Here is a 24,182-nt window from a genome sequence, read left to right as displayed (position 1 = left end):
GACATGACCAAAGTGAATGTAGGGGAACAAATGAACAAGTGAATGCTTTCCAAGCATACAAGAGTGGTACCCCTTATTCCAACTATTACAATGAAAACACCAAATTCCATCCAAATCTCTCATACAAAAGCCAAAATGTTCAAAACCCTCAAAAAACATACACCCCACCTCCCATGAGAAACCAAAATCAAAGACCCTTTTACAACCAAAACCAAGGTTACCAAAACCAAAATTCATACAATCACCAAAATGACCAAGGTTTTGATGTTCAAAAAGCGGTCCTCCAAATGCAAAAGAATCAACAAGAGTTTTTCACTCAAATGCAAAAAGATAGTCAAGCAAAGGAAACCACCATCAACAACATTCTAGCCCACACCAAGATGTTGGAAACCCAATTGACTCAACTAGCATCTTCAAGCTCACAAAGACAAAAGGGGCAATTACCACCTCAAAGTAATCCCCCAAGACATGAAACGGTTAGTGCCATTCACTTGAGAAGTGGTACAAGGTATGAAGCACCGAAGAAGCAAGTTGAGGATGAAGTTGTGGAAGCTAGTGATAAGGAAGAAATTGTGCAAAACTCCAAAGATGGAGAATCATCAAAAGAAGAAGTTTCAAAGAAAAATGAAGACAAGGCCAAGGAGAAGGAGCCCATTGTGATTAGACTTTCTTTTCCAAGTCGTCAAGCCAAGCCCAAATTTGATGACCAACTTGGAAATTTTATGGAAATTGTGAAGAATTTGGAAGTCTCAATTCCTTTCACGGAATTAATCAATCACGTGCCGGCCTATGCGAAATACATGAAAGACATCCTCACAAAGAAGAAGTCGATCCGAAAACTTGAGACTATCGCCTTCACTAAGGTGAGTAGTGCAATACTTCAAGGGAGTTCACCTCCAAAACTAAAGGATCCGGGAAGCTTCTCAATACCGTGTACCATTGGCGACACCACGATCAACAAAGCCTTATGTGATCTAGGGGCTAGTGTGAGTGTTATGCCGTACTCGGTGAGTAAAAGGTTGGGGATGGGAGAGCTTAAATGCACCAATATCACACTCCAAATGGCCGATAAATCGACGAAGACACCATTAGGGATATGGGAAGATGTCCCCGTACGAATTGGGAAGTTTTTCATCCCGGTGGACTTTGTCATTATTGATATGGAGGAAGATTCCAACATTCCAATCATTCTAGGAAGACCCTTCTTACACACCGCGGGTGCGGTGATTGATGTAAAACATGGTGAGCTCACTCTAGAAGTGGGAGATGAGAGTATAACTTTTAATCTTGACAAGACTATGAGAGCTCCCCGTTTACATGAACCGTGTTTTATGATCGATCATTATAGTCGGAAGGATGAAAGGAAGAAGTCGGAACTCCAATGGAAGAAGAAAATTGAAGATGCTCCATTCAAAGAGCAAGTGAATTGTGACAAAGAGAGCTTGCAAATCTCATCAAAGACAAGCAATGAAGAAGATGGCCTCATTGGCCAAGAAAAGGAAATGGGAAAGTTGTCTCCATCAAATCAAGAGATTTTCAATGATCAACTTAATGAAGTATGTGGTCTTTGGGACGACGAATTTAAAGGGATTTTTAATCCCTACATTGGTAATGCCATCGATCAAGACCGACAACAAGGGCCAAGGTCTATTGAAGACCTCTATCATGATAATGAACAAGCGTTTGATTACTTTTTCAAGGTGTTGAGCAACATCAACAACACCTTGAACATGCCCCCTTGACATCTCATCAAAAATGAGAGTTTGGTGGAGTCCTCCCTAAACCACCATTTGTAAATATTTCTAACTCCCTAACTTGCACTTCAATTATTGTATTGCATTTTTGTTATTTTTGGATTTTTATACTTTGATCAAGACAATTATCATGTTTGAGAGAAGTGAGGGAGGGACTAATAATTTCAATTAATGTGTAGTACTTTAGCTCAGTGTGGGGATGGCAATTGCCTAGGCTATCCATGCCTTAGTAGTGCCCCCACAATGAAGAACACGAGATATGAAGAAGAATGGAAAAATGACAAGGGATTGGCAAAGTACACGGATGGAACTGAATCCGGGTACAAAGGGGTCGAATCCGAGCGGATTCAGGAGAATCCGCCCGTCTTCAGACAATCCGGGCGTGTTGGGTAAAAGACGCACGTCCCTCTGAGCTGAAGTTTTGAAATATTTTTGACTGTAAGCGAATCCGGGCGTCCTGATATAGAATCCGCCCGTCTTCAAAAATCCGCCCTTCCTGAAAGGAAGACGCCCGTCCCGTGTTTGAAAATCCGGGCGTCTTTACTGAAAGACGCCCGTCTTTAGGCGAGTTTTTCCCAACCCAGAAAAGGCAGAATCCGCCCGTCCCGAGCAGAATCCGCCCGTCTTGCCCCTGCAGTTCAAAATTTTCGGGTTTTATAAACCCCTTCCCACATTCATTTCTTCATTCCTTCATTCATAACACTACTCATAAACCTCAAAACCCTCATCCTCTCCATTACAAAAACAAGATTCCTCAACAACATTCACCAAAATCAAATCAAAACATCCTTTTAACAACAAATCAATCACTCCTCTTTCAACAAAAATCAAAACCAAGCACAAAATCTTCAACCTTTGAGTCGATTTTTGAATTCATAAAGGCAAAGCCTTTCATCTTGAAATCGATTTGGATACACTAGAAATTGAAGATTTTTCACTCTTTTCTTGGGTTAATTCATCAATGGAAAGGACTAAGGAAGCAACAAAGGCAACAAAGGCAAATGCACCAAAGGCAAAGACACTTTCATTAAGGCAAAAGACTCTTCAAGCAAAGAAAGCATTGGCTATGGTGGTAGCAAACCCAAACTTGGAAGTGCAACAACAACAACAACCTCCCATGGGAGCAACAACATCTACTACTCTGGAAATTAATCAACTTGCAAACTATCCGGAGGTAATTTTCATTTCCAAATCCCATAGGGACACTTTTGCCAAGTTTGCTAGAAAATCATTTCAATCCACCAAGTTTATTTGTGAAGATACCTTAGAAAAATTGGGTGTCCTTGAGCAAACTAGAGCCTTTTTCAAAGCTATGGGGTTGGAGAAATTGTTTGAATCAAAAGAATTGACATACCCCTCCCTTACCTTAGAATTTTTGAGTTCCTTGAAAGTTAACAAGGTTGAGACCATGGAAAACATCGAGTTCCGCCTAGCTAATGTTAGTAGGCGCATCTCCTTTAAGGAAATGGGTGAAGCTTTGGGTCTTGATGATTCACCAAGTTATTTTAAGAATGTTGGCAAATATGACCCCGACCCTCTTTGGGAGGCGATTTCCGGAAGGAAATTTGAAAACTTTCATGCGAGTCGTGCTCTTTTAGTCCACCATCCGGGCATAAGAGTATGGCACAAGGTCGTAGGGAACACCATCAATGCAAGAAAATACACCAACCATTTCACCAAACTCTATTTTGTTCTTCTTGAGTCGGCTTTGAACGTTGGTAGGGAATTCACCAAGCCTTTTAACTTTCTAAGGCTCTTGGTGGATAGATGGTTAAATATTGATTGTGGGAAGAAAGGCACTACCGTTATTGTGAATGGAGGCCTAGTCACTATCCTAGCTAAATACTTTGATCCTAACTTCAACAAAGATAACAAGTATGAGGCGAAAGAAGGTGGTCATCTCGTTGATATGCATACTATGATACACAAGTACAAGTGGGTTGCGCATAACCCTCTTGACACCAAGTATGGATGGCTCACTAGTGAGGCTAGATCTTTCACTTTGCCTTCAATGATTTGTCGATTGAGTGTCCACCGGACCAACTATCTACTTCCCCTTTCAAAAGAGGCCGAGTATATTATCCAACAACAAAAGGGGGAAATTTAAATGACCTCCTCTTCCATTGTCATACCACCTTACCCTTTTGAGTACCAAGAGTTCAAGCCGGAAGGTGTTGAAGCAAGAAATGATTATTTGACTCTTCTCATGCAAGAGATGCACAAGCAAGCTTTCGAGGATCCGAAAAATGCTTACTTAGCCCAATATCCACCCCTCTTACATTTAGCTAGCCAAGGACTACTTGACCCATCATGTCCTTTGCCTAGTTGGGCGGATAAGGAAGTCCTATTTCCGAGTGCATCTAGGGTTGTTCCGGGTGATAATGAGGTTGTTGGTAATGAAGAAGTTGATGATAACATTGATGAAGAAGCTAGTGAAGAAGGAGAATAGGATGATGAGCAAAGTGAAGAAGAAAGTGGCAATGAGACCACTTCTAATGACACTACAAGAAAACAAGACAAAGGCGACAGAGAAGCTACAGTCGCCAATTTGGCGACAGAAAAAAAAACTCGGGCGACGGAAAACAGTCGCCAATTTGGCGACTGTAGCTTTTTATCCAAAAATATGTATGAAATCCACGGGCGACCGAAAGTTATCCAATTTGGCGACCGAAAACAGTCGCCAAATTTAGCGACCAAAACCCGTCGCCAATTTGGCGTCAGAAGTAGTCGCTAAATCGCCTGATATTTTTTTTTTGCCAATTTTTCACCCGTCATCCTCATTCATTCTATCAACAACCAAAAAAAAAGCTACAAGAACCCGACGCCACCACCAACTACCACGACCACCGGACGCCACCACTCGCCGCCGCCATCCGCACACCACATCACCACATCACTACCGACCCTTTGTTTTTCTTTTTAATAAAGGTTTGTTTTCGACTCAAATTGATTTAATTACTTCAATCCTTCATATTTTGTTTAAGTTGTGATGCTTATTTAGTATCTAGTTGTAATTTATACATTAGTGATGCTTATTAATGTATGTAGTTGTAATTTAATTAGCATTTTTGTTAATTAATTTGAGTTAGGGTTAGAAATTGGGGTTTTTGTTAAATTAGTAATGTGATTTGATTAGGGGATGTAATTGAAGGTTATCTTGATAATATTAGTATTATTGAAGGTAGTAACTTAGTTTTAGTAATATTGAAGTAGTATTGTTGAAGGTAGTATAGTTTTATGAAGGTAGTATAATGTTAGGATTGTATAAATTTGCATTATAATTAACGAAATTAAGTTAGAATGAGCATGATGTATAAATTTGTTAAATTATTAATGTCGTTTGATTAGGGGATTGTATAAATTTGCCTTATAATTTTGACAACTTGTTTAATATATAATGACCTAGTACCCGTTCAAGAATTACTCATTAGGAGCAATTCTTGAATAGTCCCCATCTTTGGACTGTCTTTGTACGTTTCAAGTCACTTAGGTAGTAAACACATAGTTATGATTTTATTAATGAGAAAAGAATTTGGTTGCAATTTTCTCCAATGTTCTCTGAATACATATGTGGAATATGTATCTATTCCACATTGTGTATTTGGAGAACTAAGGGGAATTGCTGCCGATTTTTTTTCACATTAATAAATCACAAATGTGTGTTTGCTAGTGACTTGAAACGTACATTGATGGGTTTAGGTTGGAGTGATAAGGACCCAATTGAAATCTTGAAATTAGCATAAAATGGAGGATGATATAACCATTGTTTTTTTGTTGAAATTAAATATTATTATTTAAAATGGTTAGTTTGCTATATATTGCTTATAGATTAAAATGAAGAGATCTGAACGTAGCTGGATGTACGAAGAAAGAGTAGATAAGAAGAAACGTCCTATCGCTAGATTTGTAAAGGGAGTTCGTGGATTTATTGAATTTGCTAGATGTCAAGATTCATATGATTTGGAACAACATAACTTAGGTGTCCTTGTACTAAATGTAAAAACTTAAAATATTTATTTGACATTGAAGTAGAAGAGCATCTTGTTACAAATGGTTTTTTTCCAAACTACTACAATTGGATCTCCCATGGAGAAAAATATTATCCCGAAGAAACTCAAATCCAACAAAATGAGAACCCATATAGAGAAATGGTACTTGATGCCTTTCAGTCTAATGATTTCATTAATGACGACCGTGTACCAATGATTGATGAAGAACAACCAAACCCAAGAGCAAAAGCCTTTTTTGACATGCTAAGTGCTTCCGAAAAAACCTTATATGAGGGGAGTAGAATGACATTGTTACAAGTTGCATCCAGGATAGTTTCTTTAAAATGTGAGTATAATATGCCATTTAAAGCCGTTGATAGTATTGCTACGTTGGTTGAGGATGTTATACCCGATAATAATGTTATGACCCGAAATTTCTATAATACCAAGAAAGTGGTCAAAGGTCTTCAGCTTCCACATGAAAAGATTGATGCATGTCCTAAAGGATGTATGCTTTTTTGGAAAGATGATGCTTTGCTTGACAAATGTAAGAAATGTCAAAGGGATAGATATGAGACAAGTGAAGGAAATATTGTTTTGAAGGGGAAGAAGGGTAATAAAAGGAGTGGAAAGAGAAAGAAACCAATATCATAAAACACATTAATTTATTTTCCATTAGTTCCTAGACTTCAAAGAATGTATGCCACGAAAAATCTTGCCAACCAAATGAGATGGCACAAAGAAAATACTCATACACCAGGAAAGATGTGTCATCCGAGTGACGGGGAGGAGTGGAAGCGTTTTGATAGGTTATATCCCGATTTTGCCGAGGAACCTCGCAATGTGAGACTTGGCTTGTGTACGGATGGGTTTGACCCTTTTGGTCAGTTTGGTAGAAAGTACTCGTGTTGGCCCGTAATGACCACGCCGTACAACTTACCTCCTTGGCTTTGTCTGAAAAGACAATTTATTTTCCTCTCTTTACTTATTCCCGGCCCTGATAACCCAAAAAACCATCTGGATGTTTATTTACAATCGTTGGTGGAAGAACTGGAGTATTTGTGGGAAGTTGGTGTAGAAACATTTGATGTGTCGAAAAAGAAAAATTTCCAACTAAGAGCTTCATTGTTATGGACTATAAATGATTTTCCCGCATATGGTATGCTATCAGGATGGGCAACCGCTGGGCGAAAGGCATGTCCTTATTGCATGGATAGGAGTAAAGCATTTTATCTTCCTAATTACAAAAAAATTAGTTGGTTTGATTGTCATAGATGTTTCTTACCGGATGGACATATTCATAGAGAGAATAAGAAATCTTTCTTAAAAGGTAAGGAGGTGCGTGACAATGCTCCGGTTCAACTCCAAGGGGATGAGATATGGGAGGTCATCGTGATTTGCCATCAACTGTCGATGGGACTGAAGAAGAGTTTAAAGAGTTGAAAAAGAAAAAAAATGGTTGGTTTAAAAGAAGTATTTTTTGGGAGCTTCCCTACTGGAAAACAATGTTGATCAGACACAATTTGGATATGATGCACATAGAGAAGAACTTCTTTGAGTTACTTATTCATACGATTATGGATGTAAAAGGAAAGACACGTGATGATATTAATTCAAGAATAGAATTGAAGAAATTTTGTGATCGTCCTAAACTTCATATTCGTAAGGATGGGGCTAAACCAAAAGCCATATTTACTCTTGACAAAGCTCAAATAAAGGTATTGTGCGATTGGATAGGAAACTTGAAGTTTCCCGATGGATATGCATCCGATTTGAGCCGTTGTGTTGATTTGAAGGAACTGAGGTTGAAAGGGTTGAAAAGTCATGATTGTCATGTTTTCATGGAGCGCTTATTACCCGTGGCTTTTAAAAATTTACTCCCGACTACGATTTGGAATGCGATTCTGAGAAATAAGTCAATTTTTGAGAGATTTATGTTCCTCCACGATATCAGTTGAGGACATGAGTCGTTTAGAAGACCAAATACCAGAAATTTTGTGTAAACTTGAGATGATATTTCCGCCTTCTTTTTTCAATTCGATGGAGCATCTACCTATCCATTTGCCATATGAAGCTAAAGTTGGTGGACCCGTCCAATATAGGTGGATGTATCCTTTCGAAAGGTTTCTTTATCATGTGAAGAAAAAAATTGGTAATAAAGCTCGTGTGGAAGGTTCTATATGCAATGCCTACCTAACGGAAGAGATTGCCAATTTTTGCTCTCTTTATTTTGAAAAACATATTGAGACCAAAGCAAAATACTTGAATATTGATGAAGCGGATGAACTAGACACAAGTATACCCAAGTGTTTCCAAATGCAGGATGAAATAGGGTGTTCATCAGCTGGGGGAACAAGATTTCTGGATGACAAGGAGTATAACCGTGCCCACCTTTATGTGCTATCTAATTGTGAGGTTTTGGAGCCATATGAAGCTCAATTTGTGAAATATTTCATTAAAGAACACCCAAATGTGAACAGAGAGGATGTTTGGCATAAGCATGAGGATCAATTTCCAGCCTGGTTTCGGAAGCATGTATGTAAGCTAAATATTCAAGATGATGTGATAAGAAGCTTGGCTTTGGGTCCTTCTCGAAAGGTTGTGACGTGGAATCGATATTCAGTTAATGGGTTTAAGTTTCAAACATTTGACTATGGCAAAAGTAAGGCTAAATGCAACTACGGCGTTACTATTTCTTCTCTTGATGGCAATGAATATTATGGCATATTAGAGGATATCTTTGAGTTGTGCTACAATGGCCGGGATCGGAGTTATAAAACCGTCTTATTCAAGATTCATTGGAGGAATAATTCCGTAGCTGGAACGAGAGTCCATGATCGTTACAAAATCGTGGAAGTGAATCATACTCGAACCTACTCTAAATATGACCCATTTATACTTGCACAACAAGCTCATCAAGTTTATTTTGCATCACTTCCGAGCACAAGTACTGATAGACAACAAAAGCAATGGTGGGCCGTTTTTAAAACAAAGGCACGATCAGAAGTTGATACATCTTTTTTCCAAGAAGAGGTTGTATCAGAAACAGTTTTGTCCCCAGTTGTGTAATACCCCGTATTTTATATAATCGAGTAAACGGATATTATTATATATTAGTTATTATACATTTTATATTGGTTGCATCGTAATATCGTGAATGTTATTAAGTTGGGTTTATATCGTATATGTTGAGTCGGGCTACATCACATTTTGTCTTTTGGGTCAAGAATCGTATCACCCATTTACCCATCTACATTTACCCAATTACCATACCCGTTTAAACCATTTGCCTTACCCGGAACATGTAACCATCATTTACCCTAAACCTAATCTAAGAGCCGCTCTCCCTCTCCCCCCTTTTAACAGTTGAGTCATTTATAATTTCATTTTATCATTCATAAAACCATTTCTAAACCTAGAGAGAGGGAGAGGAAGAATAATTGTCGAGCCTTTCATTTGATTGAAGATTTCTCATCGATTCCAACCTAATTCGATTTCCCTGTTTGTAAGTCGATTTCATTCCATTGGTTATACTGTTTTAAATTGTTCGTCTTCAAAAAGTTGAAAAGAGAGTCCTGTTTATTTGATGTCTAGTTTATGCATATAAAATCTCGTAGTCAAATTCTTTATGGTTTGTCCTAGGTGATTTATTTATGAACATGTCGCTGAAAAGTCCGCGAATCTGATTTGGTTGTGGAAAATGATTTGAAACCCTAATTTTTATGTCGATTCAGTTAGGAGGCTTCTTCATGCATCATCTTTGTATAGTCTAGATGATAATAGGATTTGGAATTTCTGCAAAATAATGTTTTAAACTCGTTTTATGAATCAATACTTTTTATGCGACGGTTCCTGTCAGTTTTTGGAAATCAGTCTGAAAACCCTTGATAAGTTTGGAATTTGAGAAAAACACGTTTAGATATAATTTGTAGCTAAGACTCATGGGGTTCCAATTCAATTGGCCTTGCATCAATTAGAATTTTCTGGAATTAGTTATTCATTTTATACCGAGTCTGCCATGTGCGGAAAAATCGGAAAAGTCGTGTTTGTTCTTTAAGTTGATATTCCTATTAAATTATGATGAGTCTAGGTTATGTGAATGATTAATTGACTGAGTAGGTGGTAATTATACATAATTATGTTATGTAGGTGATGGATATGTGAAGGATCATAATTGATTGCTTGTGTGTGCTTGGATTGCGAAAAGGTAGGGAAATACACTTGACTTATTATCGTTGTTGTTGAATTGTGTTGACTTGTTTGTGTTTCATATGACCAAACTGTGAACGTTGACTTGATTCGTGGTTGTTGATTCATGTTATGATTCATATCCTGGAATGTGCTTGATCAATTAATCGTATTGAGTATATTATCACAACATTCGATGAAGGCATGATTCTATGATTTACCAGTCCAATGATATACATATTGTGTTGCATTAATTTCTTGAGCATTCATATGCATTGAAGATGGAGGAGGTTGTGGTGACGTGGTGTGGTGATGATGATGTTGTGATAAGGCCCAGGCGGGTTCTCAGACTTGCCACGGTGTCCTCAACAAGCGAAATGGGCGATCGGCTATGGTCGATATATAGTCTACCGGGGATCGGTATGGCTGGGTTGTACGGGTTATGAGATATGAGTTGAGATGGAGATGGAGGTGACGGAGGAGCATGCATATCATATTTTGTTGTTTCATTGTATTCCCTACTCAACCTCGTGGTTGACCCTGTGTATTCGTGAACACCTGTGACGATCCAAATATTGGGGAGCAGACTTGATAGGTTTAAGAGATAGGACGGGAGCTTGATGGGCGTGAGACACTGGATCAGAAGACTTAGTAGCTAGATCATCATTTAGAAGACTTTCACTTTTGTTTATGTTAGTTCTTTGTAATTTGATGTAAAAGAGGTTTTGTAATAATTAAGTTAAAGTAATTATATAATTTGCCTTGGAGTTTAATTTGTTATTCACTACCTCGGGAAACCGAGATGGTAACAGTCCGGTTTATTAGGGAATGTCTTGATAAAGGCTCCTTCATAAATCGGGGTGTTACAAGTTGATCATGATGAAATTATTTATGCAAATGAGATAGAAGCGGAGGAAGAGTTAGAAGAGGAAGAAGAAGAGAATGATAAGGAGAGGGATGGGATAGAAGAGGGGGAAGAAGAAGAAGAGGAGGAGGAAGAGGAGGAAGAAGAAGAAGAAGAGGAAGAAGAAGAAGAAGAAGAAGAAGAAGAAGAAGAAGAAGAAGAAGAAGAAGAAGAAGAAGAAGAAGAAGAAGAAGAAGAAGAAGAAGAAGAAGAAGAAGAGGATGATGATGATGATGATGATGAGTAAGAGAAGGTATTGAAAGTATACATATCAAAATTTGGAAACAATTATTAGCGTTTTATTTTTTCTTTTATATCTGTTTATTAGGTTTTATTTTTTTGTATCTTATAATAATTATCCTGTAATATTTGCTAACACTTTTTATTCAATTGTAGTACACATGGCTCGTGGAGGAGGTAGGCAGCGGGGAGGCTATAGTGAGGGAGGTAGTAGCTCCCGAGAGCAGGAGGAGGACGTTGACCGTTCTACTACGGAGGTGAGTGAGGAGGAGGAGGAGGAGGTTGCTATACCCCGACATACTGACGGCAGGATGATCCTTGATCCGAATGGTCTTTGGTAATTTTTTATTCATTCTAGTTTGTAATTTTTTTATTTAGTAATAAATGACTTTTTTTAGACATATGTTAATTATACATTATTTTTTTTTCCTATATAATTATGTTTTTAACATGTTTGATTTCAGGTTTAGAAGTCAAACAGTTGTTCGTGGTGTGACTACTAGCACCCAAGAGAACATGACACACGGCGTTACTTGTTGGAGTAACGCTACTGATGAAGATAAGGAGATGTGGTTCAACAACTTCCGGGTATCTATTTATAAAATATATATTATTCAATATAATTTATTTATTCTAATTACCTTATTATTAATTTGCTTCTCATCCATGTGTTTACTTTTTATAGCGTGTGTTCTATTGGCCAACCGACCATGAGCGCCTAGTTTGGCAAAGGTATAATGACATTGGCAAGAAAAGGCTAAGGGACAACATGTATAAGGTGTCTAAGAGGAAGAAGGCGCCATCTTTCATGAAAGGTATTTAGTTTCTTTTAATACCCGTAATTAGTTAAAATTTATTACATATTTGAAACTATATTAATTAATAATTGATATTTTATTGATTATAGGTGCGTCATTTGAGGAATATACCAAGTACCGGAACAGTCCTGAGTTCAAGGAAGCATCGGCCCGGAACAAGATCAACAGGAAAGGAGGAGATAAGGACGCGGAAGTTGAGCCTACTCATTATGGAGGGTCTCAATCTTTTCATGATCGTGTGGTGTTAGATGTAAGTTATTATTTGTCTTAGCTTTTAATTTAATAGTCTTCTAATTTAGTCTCATTAATTATCATGTTTGAGTAACAATTTCCTTGTTTTTTTTCCCGGAAGACCAAGAAGAATAAGGGCAAGGTACCCACGATTGTTGATCTCTTTGTTGACACTCACGCAAAGAAGACAAGCAAGGGCAAGTTGATCTTCGCGAAGGAAAAAGATCAACAGTTATATGTAAGTGTCAAAAAATAAAAATTTCTTAATGTGTTAAAGTATATGTTTTATCAATTTTTAGATAAGTAACCTCTAACCATTAATGTTTTATCAATTTTTTAGGAACAATTCCTTGTCCGTAGGAAGAACAACCCGGAAATTGATGACAATGAGCTATGGTTTGATCTTGTTGAGGGGTTCCAAAGAGGAGATGTGTATGGAGACGGGTCGGCAAAGGAGATTTTCTACCCTCCTACAAGAAGAAGAGGGTCAATTTCCTCCCAACAACAACCTTATACCCCAAGTGTCGTAAGTGTGCTCCAAGCTCAATTAGCCGCCAAGGAGAGGCAGGATGCCGAGAGGGAGAGGCGGGATGCCGAGAGAGATGAAGAAATTCGGAGGATGAAGGAGGAAATGGACGGGATGAACTCCTTCTTCGCCAATTGCAACACTGGGTGGCGCCCGCAACCAAAGGATCCTAGAGATGCTAATTATGGAGGTGGTAGTGAAGCGGGAGCAAGTTTCCCTGTTATGTAGTTTTTTAGAGAACATGTTATTCCCGGATAATGTTAGATGACCAAAACTCGTAGCTGTGTGTATGGAACATGATTTTCTTTATCAAGTTTGGTTGTGTTGGCTTCCCATATGTTCTCTGCTGGAAGTGTTGGTTTATTTGCAGGTTTTTACGTATTTGGCTAGGTCAAAAACGATTTTTAGGCTAAAAAAATTGTAAAATTGGCGACGGATACTGGGCATTTGGCGACGACAAACCGTCGCTAACCTTCTGATCATGAATTAAATTCAGCGTCAATGGCGACCAAAAACAGTCGCCAAAATGGCGACCAAAAACAGTCGCCAAATGCCCAGTATTTGGAGGTGACGTGGGTTAACTATGGCGACCACTGACAGTCGCTAATGTGGCTAAAAAAAATAGTCGCCAATTTTGGCGACGAGTTTCTGTCGCCCGCTTTAAAAAAATTTCGTCGCCAATTTTGGCGACGAAGTCCTGTCGCCAAAAGCGACTAAACCTAGCTACGAAGTGCGGGCGACGGGCCTTAGTCGCTTTATTCTTAATGGCGACTGTTCTCAGTCGCCTTATATGGTCGCCAATTACCTTATTTGTTGTAGTGTGAGGATGATGATGATAGTGATGATATGATGGAAGATTAGCAAGCTTTAGAGGCTCCTACCCTCTCAAGGTTTGTCTATTTCTCTCTTTGTTCTATTTAATTATTTTTCTTGATCATTGTTGGAGTAGTCCTAGCACCATAGAGGACTCACACCTCGGCCCCATTGAGGTGTTCTCATTTTATTGTTCCCACCTTTCAAAATCCAAAATGACAAAATTAGTTTCATGCATTGCATAATGTGTGCATGAACTACACCCATCCTTGGACATTAGCAATAATGTCTAGATCGGTTTGGGGAAGTTAATGCATACACAACGGGAGGTAATCTAAATTATCCTCTCCGTCATAAACAAAAACCATGCATCATGTAGTGTAGATTAGTGTAGCTTGCATTTAGTGTAGAAATCATGCATCATGTTTGCATAATTTCCCATCATTTTGGCCATTGAGGACAATGCCCATATTAGTGTGGGGATGGGGAATTCTAACTTAACTTTTATTCAAAAATCCAAAAAATTGAAAAATTTCGAAAAACCATAAAAATTTGAAAATTGAAAAACCCAAAAACATGTTTATTCCTTTTGTAGTGTAGTTATATATATATTGTATATATTGTTGTATATATTGTGTTCGTTCTATCCTTGTTCACATTGAATGACTACGCCACATCCGAGACATGAGGATCATGAAGACCGCATGGTATGATCTTTCCAATCTCCTTTTTCCTCTTTATGTTAGTGACTATGTGGCTTTATTTTGATTGATGCGGTATAACAATGTGAACTTAGGACTGGCATTTAGTTTATATGTCATATTAGTTGATAGAATCACTTGCATTAGGATGTATATATTAGTTGCATCATAGCATTTAGTTGCATTTAGATAAAATATTTTGAAAAGTGCCTAATTGAGAACTTTTACAAGAGCAACTAAGCCATTACAAATACTTTTTCAACTTAAGACTTTGCCTACTAGAATGGTTGTAAAACACCCTAGGTAGTGTCATACTAGTGTCTTTTGACCCATGACCCAAAGCCTAGTCAAGGGTTTGCATGTGAGTCACCTATCCAACCCCGTGATGCGATGTGGACTTGGTTAACTTGTCTAGGTGACCTTGATTGACCTTGTGGTAAGGCAACCCAAAAATACTTTCTATCAATAAGTTTGAAGTGCTCATTTCGAAAATTTTGTCATGTGGAAGTAATTTATTGCTAAGGAAACCTCAAATGTTATGAAATGTTGAAATGTTGAGAAATTAGTTGTTTTGATGGAGGCGTACCACTTCGATGTGCTTTGGAGCGGGATCCATTGAATTGGGCCCTCACACGGTCGTGAATTCGACCGCCCAGAGACAGAGTGACTATCACCCCGAAAAGCTATTGTCTAGAGGTTAACCGGTTGCCTAATAAGCGATTGGCGAAAGCAAAGGACACTAGCCCGGAAGGGACAAACCCCATCTTAAATTTTTGAAATGTGAAAGTTAAATGAGGACAATTTTGAATACTAGTCATATCCACCCCTTGTTTATAAAGATTTGAGCATTTCATTCCCAAAAAGCCTTTTGTCAAGCCACTTTGTCGAGCTTGGGACGATCCATGACCTTTACTTTTGTAGAGAATTCGAGACTTGTCATGTCATATGCTACTAGCATCATAGGGATCATCATTCCACCACCATCTGATCGCTCTTGACGAAAGCATTTGGAAATTGAGGACGAAAGTAGTCTAGTTTAACACCATTTGGTGGTGATTTAGTGCCATCCTCTTAGCCTTAGTAATTTGTTGAACTAGTATTTGTGAAGGATTACATGCTCTTAAATTTGTTCTCTCTTAGTTGCCTCCGCCACTTGATGAGGAAGTGGCTATTCCTTTTGTAGATGCATCCATTATTTGATTTTGTGTGCTTAATGTTTGGATGTGTCGCCATTTTGGCAAGACTCACCTTGCCTTGCAAGAGGGCATCCTACCTCATGGTTGTCTTGTTGTGAGTTGAAGGGGCGGAGTGAGACCCGCTAATTGTCTCATATCGGCTATGTTATTAGGTTAGTTTAAATAACGGTCCTAGTCTTTGTCACCTCTTTACTCGGGACGAGCAAAGGTTCGGTTTGGGGATATTTGATGTGACCATAATTAGCGCATATTTAGCCCCCGAATTAGCCTTGTTCCCATGCTTTTTAGTGTATATTTGGGTCATTTATTGTCTTTAGTTCTTTGTTTTACATATTCTTTGAGATTTTGATCCCTTGGTAGGAAAGGAGTGCAAATCTTGCATTTTCATGGCAAAACGAGACTAAATTGATTGAATTCAATGACCAAGCATCAAGGAGAGACAAGATTAGAAGGCCTTTGTACATATGATAGTAGATGAGCAATGTTGAGAAAGGATCCTTGCATCCCCAAGGAAATCCCCAAGGATTTTATGAAGAAAAGGGAAGAAAAGAAGAAGAAACCGTGCTGAGCTACAATCCGAGCGGATTGCCTACAATCCGTCCGTCCTCCACAAGCACAATCCGTGCATCTTCCTTCAAAGACGCCCGGACAGCAGCAACAGAATCCGCCCGGATTCCCTAGAAGACGCCCGTCTTTCCCTGCCTGAATCCGCCCGTCCCGACTCCAATACGCACGGATTCCAGTACAACGAAATTTCGTCTTCTCCAAGCTACAAATAAAGAAGCCCTTCCCTCGAAAAATACCGGTTTCTCCCTGCTCAATCTAAAAAGTGTAATTACTAGTTTAGCCCTTAGTTAACCCTAATGCATCCACCTAATTTCCACTATAAATACCCCATTAGTCTAATTACAAGAGCATGTTCTTCTTATCAATTATTAGAGTAGTTAATATCAATCAAATCTCTCTTTAGTTTTGTAATCAACAATTAATCAAGTTCTAATACAAGTTTTATTTCCTTAATCTCTCTTTTGTTCATCCTTTATTTTGGGTAATTGAAGATTATTTGGGTTATTATTGGGAGATTGACAACCTCTCAATCAAGCATCAAGTACTTTTTTTATTCTTTGCTTTATTATTGGAATCATTAGTAGGTATAATTCTCTTAATCCCTTTTTAATTATTGTTAATTGCTTTCATTTGTTCATCATGTTTCCTTTTGTTGGTATGATTGACAACCTTGCTAGCATGATCAACATGATAATGAGTGAGTAGTGACCTAGCTAGGGTTAATGGGTAATTAGGGGAAACCAACATGGGGAATGATTCATGCTTAAATTAATATGCTTTCATGGTTTATTTGCTTGCTTGTTTTGATCTCAACTCATGCACATATTATGTTTGATGAAATGTGAGCCTATGAATCCTTGCATTTTTTACCCATCACCTATCTTTTCAATGATACTTGTAAGACATAAACCAACTCGAGTCTCATTAGACCATGCATGTTGTTGAGTAGGGAAGACTAAGTCGACTTGTAGGTGTTGTACAATCTAATCGATTCGGCTCCGGGACCCAAACTTTCCTAGGATTGTAAGATATAACCCAACTCAATCCATCACAACAATAATTGCTTGCTTATAATTTGAGAACATGTTTGTATGATCAATTCCCATGATTCCCCTATGACCCCATGACACCCTAGTGCTTTTTATCAATTGTTTACAACCCTTTCATTTCATCTTGCTTATTTACTTTCATTGCTTTTTAGTTAGTGACCTTCTACATCAACCCAAATTGTGACACCCCTAAGACACCACTAGTTTCAATAGAAATCTCATCTCAATTCCCATCCCTTGGGATCCGACCTTTACTTGCCTCTTTACTAATTGTAGAGTTGTTTGTGAAGCTATAAATTGTGTTTTGATTCGGACGTGACCCAACGACAACATCTATTAAATTGTGAACACGAAAACGTCCCATCAGTAAGACTTATTCAAGTGTTGTTGGAACGTTGACATGCCTCGCGCGTTGATGAGGGAATGGGACGTTGAAATTCAACGTTTCCCTTAGCCTGGAACGTTGATCTTCATTGTCTCCCTTGACTTGGACGTTGGTCTTTTAACGTTTGTACATGGCTCGAACGTTAATGGCAGTCGTTGATTATAGTGTTGGACGTAGATATTCAAAGTCCAACCAAGATCAAACTTTGAATATCAACGTCCAACGCCATGGTTGACGTTGGATTTGAAAGTCTAACCACGGTTTGGACATTGAATTTCAATGTTTGTCCGTGATTCTGATTTTTAAATTTAATGTTCGTGCAAATTCCATGATCAAATTAGATATTTAGATTATGCAATTTCCAACATAAAATAGGATATGTTTAAAGTATGTCATGTGATTTGTAACGGAAAAAAAAAACCGATTTAATGTAATAAGGTATTAGTTCGTTAATTTACTCCGTCAATGGTCGTCCGGCATTGATTTCGATCTTGAAAATGTTGATTTTTTTTTTAAATGTTAGTTTAAGTTGGTTTGGGGAGAATTCAAGAGAGGAGAGAGAGTAGAGAGAGTATGTGAAGGGTAGTGTTCGTCTTTTTTTATAGAAAACGTCGACGATTCGTTATAAAACGTCGACGACATATTTCAACCCCTTTTTTCTTCAAATCATATCCTACCCATTAATCGATAATGGAGAGGAGGAGGTGATGGAGAGGATCCATATGTGTTCATTTGAATCTCTTATATAAAAGTTTTTGCAAACATATCACTCCATATAAATTTTCCAGTACTACATCAAGGATAATGGCCGCATGTAAAAGTTACTGTAATGATTAGAACAGTTTGTGAATTTTCAATTATACTAGTTTTAAACCAATTTCGAGATTTAAACTATTTCACGTTATTAAAAAAAAAATATGCTATTTTTATAGAAATAGTTTGTAAATGACCATAACGTCCTAAAACAGTTATAGCCTCCCTCATTTACAATGAGCTTTTATTTTGTTTTGTATATGTATGAACTTTACATCACAATTTTAAAATACATACAGTTGTAAAATTTATATTAATGAAAGACTTTTAAATGAAAATGTATTTACTTTATTATAATATTAGGATTATTTATTGTCTTAAAAATAACAATAAACCCATCCTGGTAGTTCCAAACTATCATTTATTTACACTTGTGTTTTATGAACAAACTATTCGAAACTGTTTATAGTATAAACTAAGTTATGGGTATGACGATCCATATTATATGAATAACAACTCGGGAATTCATTCCCTTTTCCTACCCATCTCTATTACATAAACTCAAGAACCCAAGAAAAATTACTCATCTCCATAGGTATTGTTCCCCACGACAGATTCCCTTCGTTCACTTAGTGTTACTCTAGTAGATCCTCCTCCATATCTAGTGCCTTTTTTGCTGCTACTTGGATCTCTTCTTTAACTGCATTCCTCCATATCTAGTAGCGCTTCAATGGAATTCATCACTCACATGATAATATTTGAGTAGATAATTATTTGGCACACTATTGTTAATAGAAAAGTTCGTTTCTTAAGCCAACTTAAGGATCCGTAAACAAAATAATTCATGTATCCTATTGTAGCAATAAGAAACTAAACTTTAGCACTTCGTACTATGTTTTGATAATGTGTGAGGAGATAAATGAATTGTATATTTATAGGTGTGTGCTTTGAAAAGAAGTGTGTTAAACAATGAATGTGTGTGTACATACCACTCACTCTAATTAAGAGTCTCTCATTACTCTGAACATGTTGAAAATTATGGTGCTAGCAATTTTGGTTTGAATAATCTTGGAAATATAAATTTTATGTATATGCATAATGCATTTCACTCTAATTAAGGTTTGACATACAATGTAGTACCATGTACGAAGTATCCTCATTCATGCATATGGCAAATTATATCCTACTCCCAGGAGTAGGGAGTAAGATACACCCATGGTAGTTATGGGTAAAAAAAATTAACTACCCACTACATCTCTCACAATATCTTTTTTTTTTTTCTAAATTACTCAATTTATCAAAATTAAAATCCTATTGAATTTATTAAATTTGTAGTTTTCTTTCATCTATCTGTATTCGAGTTTTATCAAATTAACAGTTCATAATCATTAAATTAAACCGATATTCGCTAAACTCAAAGTGAATATAACAGTGTCATAAAATGAATATCACATTACATAACACACGTTCATCAAATTACACTATCATATATTCATATTCATTTAACTCAACGTGAATATCATAGTATCATAAGGTGAATATCACACTAAATACTACATATTCATCACATTACATTATCATATTCACTAAAATCAAAAATGAATATAATAGTGACTTATGATAAATATCACACTTGATAAGACATATTCATCAAATTAAATTATCATATTCACTAAATTCTGAGTGAATATGATAGTGTCATATGATGAATATCACACTCGAAACCACAAATTTAATCATAAATAATGAGAGATAAAACATAAAAACTCAATTTAATTTACTTTATTATACAACTTTTAGGGTTTAGTGTAATTTCAACACAAACCCGATAATAGAATTTAATTAATCAAAACACGAAGTAATTTTAACACATACCTGATAAGTTATAATTTAATTAATCAAAACTCGAATCAAGATTACAAAACCACTGTGTTGGATGAAAAATTAAATTTTAAGGACGATTTTTTTTATAGAAACGGAAGACATAATTTGAAACAGGAGAATAAAAGGGTTTTTGAAAAGTGATAACTGTTAAAAGTAGTGTGCACTTTTCTTTTTTTTTTTTTTTTTTTTTATATAATATTGGGAGTAGGTGTATGGTATAAGAATTGCATGCATATTCTTTATTATCTTGGGAATTATAAATTGATATGAATTAATAACTTAAAATATCACCTACTAATGTAAAACAATCATGTAATTTTTTTTTAAAAAAATAAATTAAATTCCACGTGTCACATCCACACTTTCTCAACTCGATTATATATATATATATATATATATATATATATATATATATATATATATATATATATATATATATATATATATATATATATATATAGGGTTAGGGTCAGGTGCGAACTAAAGTACGGTGCAAACCGTACGAACTACTCTTATCAAACCTAGATACACGTGTCATTAAAGCTAGATACACATCCTATCAAACCTAGATACACATGTATCCGACTTCAAATACACATGTATCTAGAGCTTGTATATGTGTATCTAAGGTACTATTCTGTGTATCCGACTTCAAACCACCACAGTTGCGCCATCTCACGCCAGAACCACCTACCACCCACCTTTACACCACTAGCACCAACCACCACCGCCACCCCACTGCCGCCGCCACTCCCCAAAACACCATGAATCCACCATTTGTATACCCACCACACTAACCCAACAATGTACAGCTGTCAGCTACCCATCCCGCCATTTTGACCGCCATCACCACTGGCCCAACCGTCGCCAATACCACAGCCAAAAACTGATGACTAACATCACCACCACCATACACTTATGTCGACACCACCAAATCACCGTCAAGCACCACACATACAACCACCATCACTGTATTCCGCCACAAGCACCAATCACCCCACAAACAATCAGTCAATCAATGCATCTCGCCACACACTACCGCCTTAGATGCATCACCTCTGACACCGACTGCGTCATTATTGACCGGAGAGAACATTACCTGGTTCGGTTTTTTCCGACGATCCACCCATCAGATCTCCGGCTGTGTCCAGTCGACGGCTTGCCATATATACACCATGTCTTTAAATCGCATCCCTCATTTTAGGACACTGCTACTCCCTACCTCATCGACTTCAGGCCACCACTTCACGCATCCACCAAGTAGCAGTGGCGGCACCCAGCCTCGATAACCGCTGGAGCAGCCATCAAACACCATATAGCAGCAGCAACCCGAAACGACGATCTTCTGGCGAAAAGACGACGGTATGTGCGGTTTCTAGCGAGGACGAGGTCGAGTGGTGCACCGGCGAGTTTGATGCCGGAGCTCCGGTGGTGATACTGTGGTGGTGGCGGCCACGGTGTCTGATGGTGGTGGTGATGTAAATGTGCGAGTGAGTAAAACAGGTTTGTGGTTGTCACTTAACTTTAGTGTGTGTTTAATTTGGGGAAAATGTTATTGTATATACAAAAGTGCCCCTGACTACATTGGTTCGTACAGTTCGCACCCAACTTTAAGTTCGCACGAGATCCTATTTCTATATACTCCCTCCGATCCAGACAGATGGTAACACTTACCTAAAACGGACGATCCACACCAATGGTAACATACCATATTTAGCCTGCAAAATGACTAAATTACCCTTACTTTTACTATCTATTTACAACTTTACTATCCACTTACACAATCACCAACTACCCATTTAATCCAACTAAACACAATTAATACCCATCCATATCCTAATCTACCCACATTTAATAACCCACCCATTACCTAACCACTCCCTCCAAAACCCTAATCATCCTAACAATTCAACCGCCTCTCTCTAATCACTCGTACTCCATATTCATCTGAAAACTCATCCCTCTCTCTTCCCTCTCTATCTTCATCTTCAACCTCACCCCTCTCTGTAAATCGTTTATCATCTTCATTCATCTTCATCGTCCTTCTCATGCATCATCTTCGATCTCTATTTAAACATCTCTCCATCTCTTTTCCCTATCTACTAAGCTCTCCCCATCTACAAACTTATTCCTCTCAGTAAATCATTTATTCTTATCGTTGTTCGTCTGGGTGGATGCGATGACAAATTGGTTGCATATCGGTCAGGAAGATAACATTGTAGATGAATGGTTCCCTATAAATAAAATTGAAGATCAAGAGTCTCCAAGTTTAAAGAAATTCCGAATGTTTGGGGTGAGATTTGATGGTAAACTCAAACTCCGTCTTGAAAAGGAAGGTTTACCTCTGAAACTTTTCATTAAGTTTTATTACTGCTATTTTTTTGATGGCTTTATTGGTTTTTGTTGTTAATTAATCCGATTTTGGGTTTGTTGCTCTTAAGTTGCATTTTAATGGTTTGTTTAGATAGTACTCCGTAGTATTGTCGTGCTTTCAACCTGATTGCTGAATTTAACATGATTAGAATTGGTGTTTGTTATGATCTGGTTTCGGGTTTGTCGTGTTTTCTGCTTTCAAATTTGTTTACATAGAGTGGATTTTTATTGTTTACAGCTACAAATTGAATGTTTTCAGTATAAATTGATTGTTTACATCTACAAATCTGATGGTTTACATCTATAAATTGATTGTTTACATCTACAAATTGAGTGTTATTACATCTATTAATTGGTGTTGTTGTTTATACAGATGGTTTTTGGTTGATGTTAATCGCTCATGTTTTTGCTGCTGATTTTTGTAGTGTCACCCAGTGATGTCTTCTTTGAGGGTACTTGTTGCTAATTGTGTCTTACCCCAATATTGAATTGGAGATTTGTTGTAACTACAGACGTAGTTTTGTGAAGGAGGCTAAATATTGACAATTTAATGCCACCCTAATCTAAATTTGTAGTTGCATATAATCACTACTACTTCATGCCACCCCAATCTTAGATTGGTTAAGGAGGCATGAAGTAGAACCATTTAAAAGCTCAATGATGAGAGGGTTTTTAGTCCCTGAGAGCTTTCGTGTTCCTGCCATTTTCTGTTGCTGTTAATTGCTGTTGTTCCTTTTCTGACTCAGTGAAGCATTCTGTGAGAGTCAAACTTGGAATTACTTGTCTCTGACCACATGTTTAAATGTTTATTGTATGCCACCCCAATCTTAGATTGGTTAAGGAGGCATTCATTGACCATTTAAAAGCTTAATGATGAGAGCCTAATGAGTTCCTGAGAGCTTCAGGATTGCTGCCATCAATGATGACTTAACTGTGTTTGATTGGGTACATAAGTTTGAGCAGTTTCAACCACCAACTAAAACATTCAAGGACCATTACATTGCATTACACATGTGTTCCGGGTGTAATTCCAGAGCAAGTATCGTTACCACCCGTGGCTTGTAGAATAATGTCTTGAGTTGAACCCTTCTTGCCTTTATCGTTCCTCTCGGCCTCTCCTGCAACAATGAACGAACTGAGGGCTTGGCTTTGTGCCAAGCGTACTCACTCCGACGCTCAAGTCAGTAAACTTAAAGGATTAAGTTGTATTACTTGGCTAGGTATGTATTGTAGAGAGATAAGGAAGATATTACCAGATGAATAGTGTATTTAGGTTAAGTTGTGGGATCCTTTCCTCAATGAAGGTTGAGGAGTATTTATAGGCTTTCACCTTTTGTCACGTAGTGGCCAAGTGGCCAAGTGGCTAGCAGGTGGAAAGACTGATCTACCCCTCGGCCGAGGGACCTATGGCAGGCCGGCGGGCCATGTTGACTCACCGCCGAGGGGTCTTGGATATGAGTACGCGGGTATGTGTCCCTACTGGCAGTTTGTCACGCCGAGACCCGTGCTAACTAACAGCCAGTGGGCTGCATCGGCTAAGCAGTCTGAGTTGTTGACTTGCTGTGGATATCTTTGACCTTGTTCAATATGTTGACTTGGTCAGCGGTACAGAATATGCCCCATCAACATGATTACTGCCTTTTGCATTACATTAACCAAAAAGAATGACCACTAATGAAAAGGATCATTCAATAAGATGTTTAGGTAGTAAACATGCAGAAAAATATTCTGATCATGTTTCCTACTGAAACATCCAGCCAAAAATATCTCACTACTTAAACTTGTCATTCCATTGTAAGATCAATGAAAAA

General features: G+C 37.7%; 1 protein-coding gene across 1 annotated transcript; it reads left to right on the top strand.

Moving 5' to 3' along the window:
- The first annotated feature begins 4,580 nt into the window (after positions 1 to 4,580).
- Positions 4,581 to 12,892, top strand: LOC141602707 (uncharacterized). The gene is made up of 7 exons (XM_074422843.1): positions 4,581 to 4,682; positions 11,232 to 11,412; positions 11,540 to 11,663; positions 11,761 to 11,890; positions 11,983 to 12,143; positions 12,246 to 12,362; positions 12,465 to 12,892. The coding sequence occupies exons 2-7, from the start codon at positions 11,237 to 11,239 to the stop codon at positions 12,876 to 12,878; spliced, it is 1,122 nt and encodes a 373-aa protein (XP_074278944.1). The 5' UTR covers positions 4,581 to 4,682; positions 11,232 to 11,236; the 3' UTR covers positions 12,879 to 12,892.
- Positions 12,893 to 24,182: the final 11,290 nt, after the last annotated feature.

Source organism: Silene latifolia, chromosome 9 (assembly GCF_048544455.1).
Source record: "Silene latifolia isolate original U9 population chromosome 9, ASM4854445v1, whole genome shotgun sequence".
In the NCBI taxonomy this organism is placed as follows: Eukaryota; Viridiplantae; Streptophyta; class Magnoliopsida; order Caryophyllales; family Caryophyllaceae; genus Silene; species Silene latifolia.
Note: the sequence above shows the minus strand (reverse complement) of the source record. Positions and strands in the feature narration are given on the sequence as shown.

Excerpts from the sequence above, each read along its gene's own strand:
- LOC141602707 (XM_074422843.1), top strand. The coding sequence starts at position 11,237 with ATGGCTCGTGGAGGAGGTAGGCAGCGGGGAGGCTATAGTGAGGGAGGT. Across the intron at positions 11,664-11,760 it reads TGTGGTTCAACAACTTCCGG|CGTGTGTTCTATTGGCCAAC; the intron begins GTATCTATTTAT and ends TACTTTTTATAG. Across the intron at positions 12,363-12,464 it reads AAAAAGATCAACAGTTATAT|GAACAATTCCTTGTCCGTAG; the intron begins GTAAGTGTCAAA and ends TCAATTTTTTAG.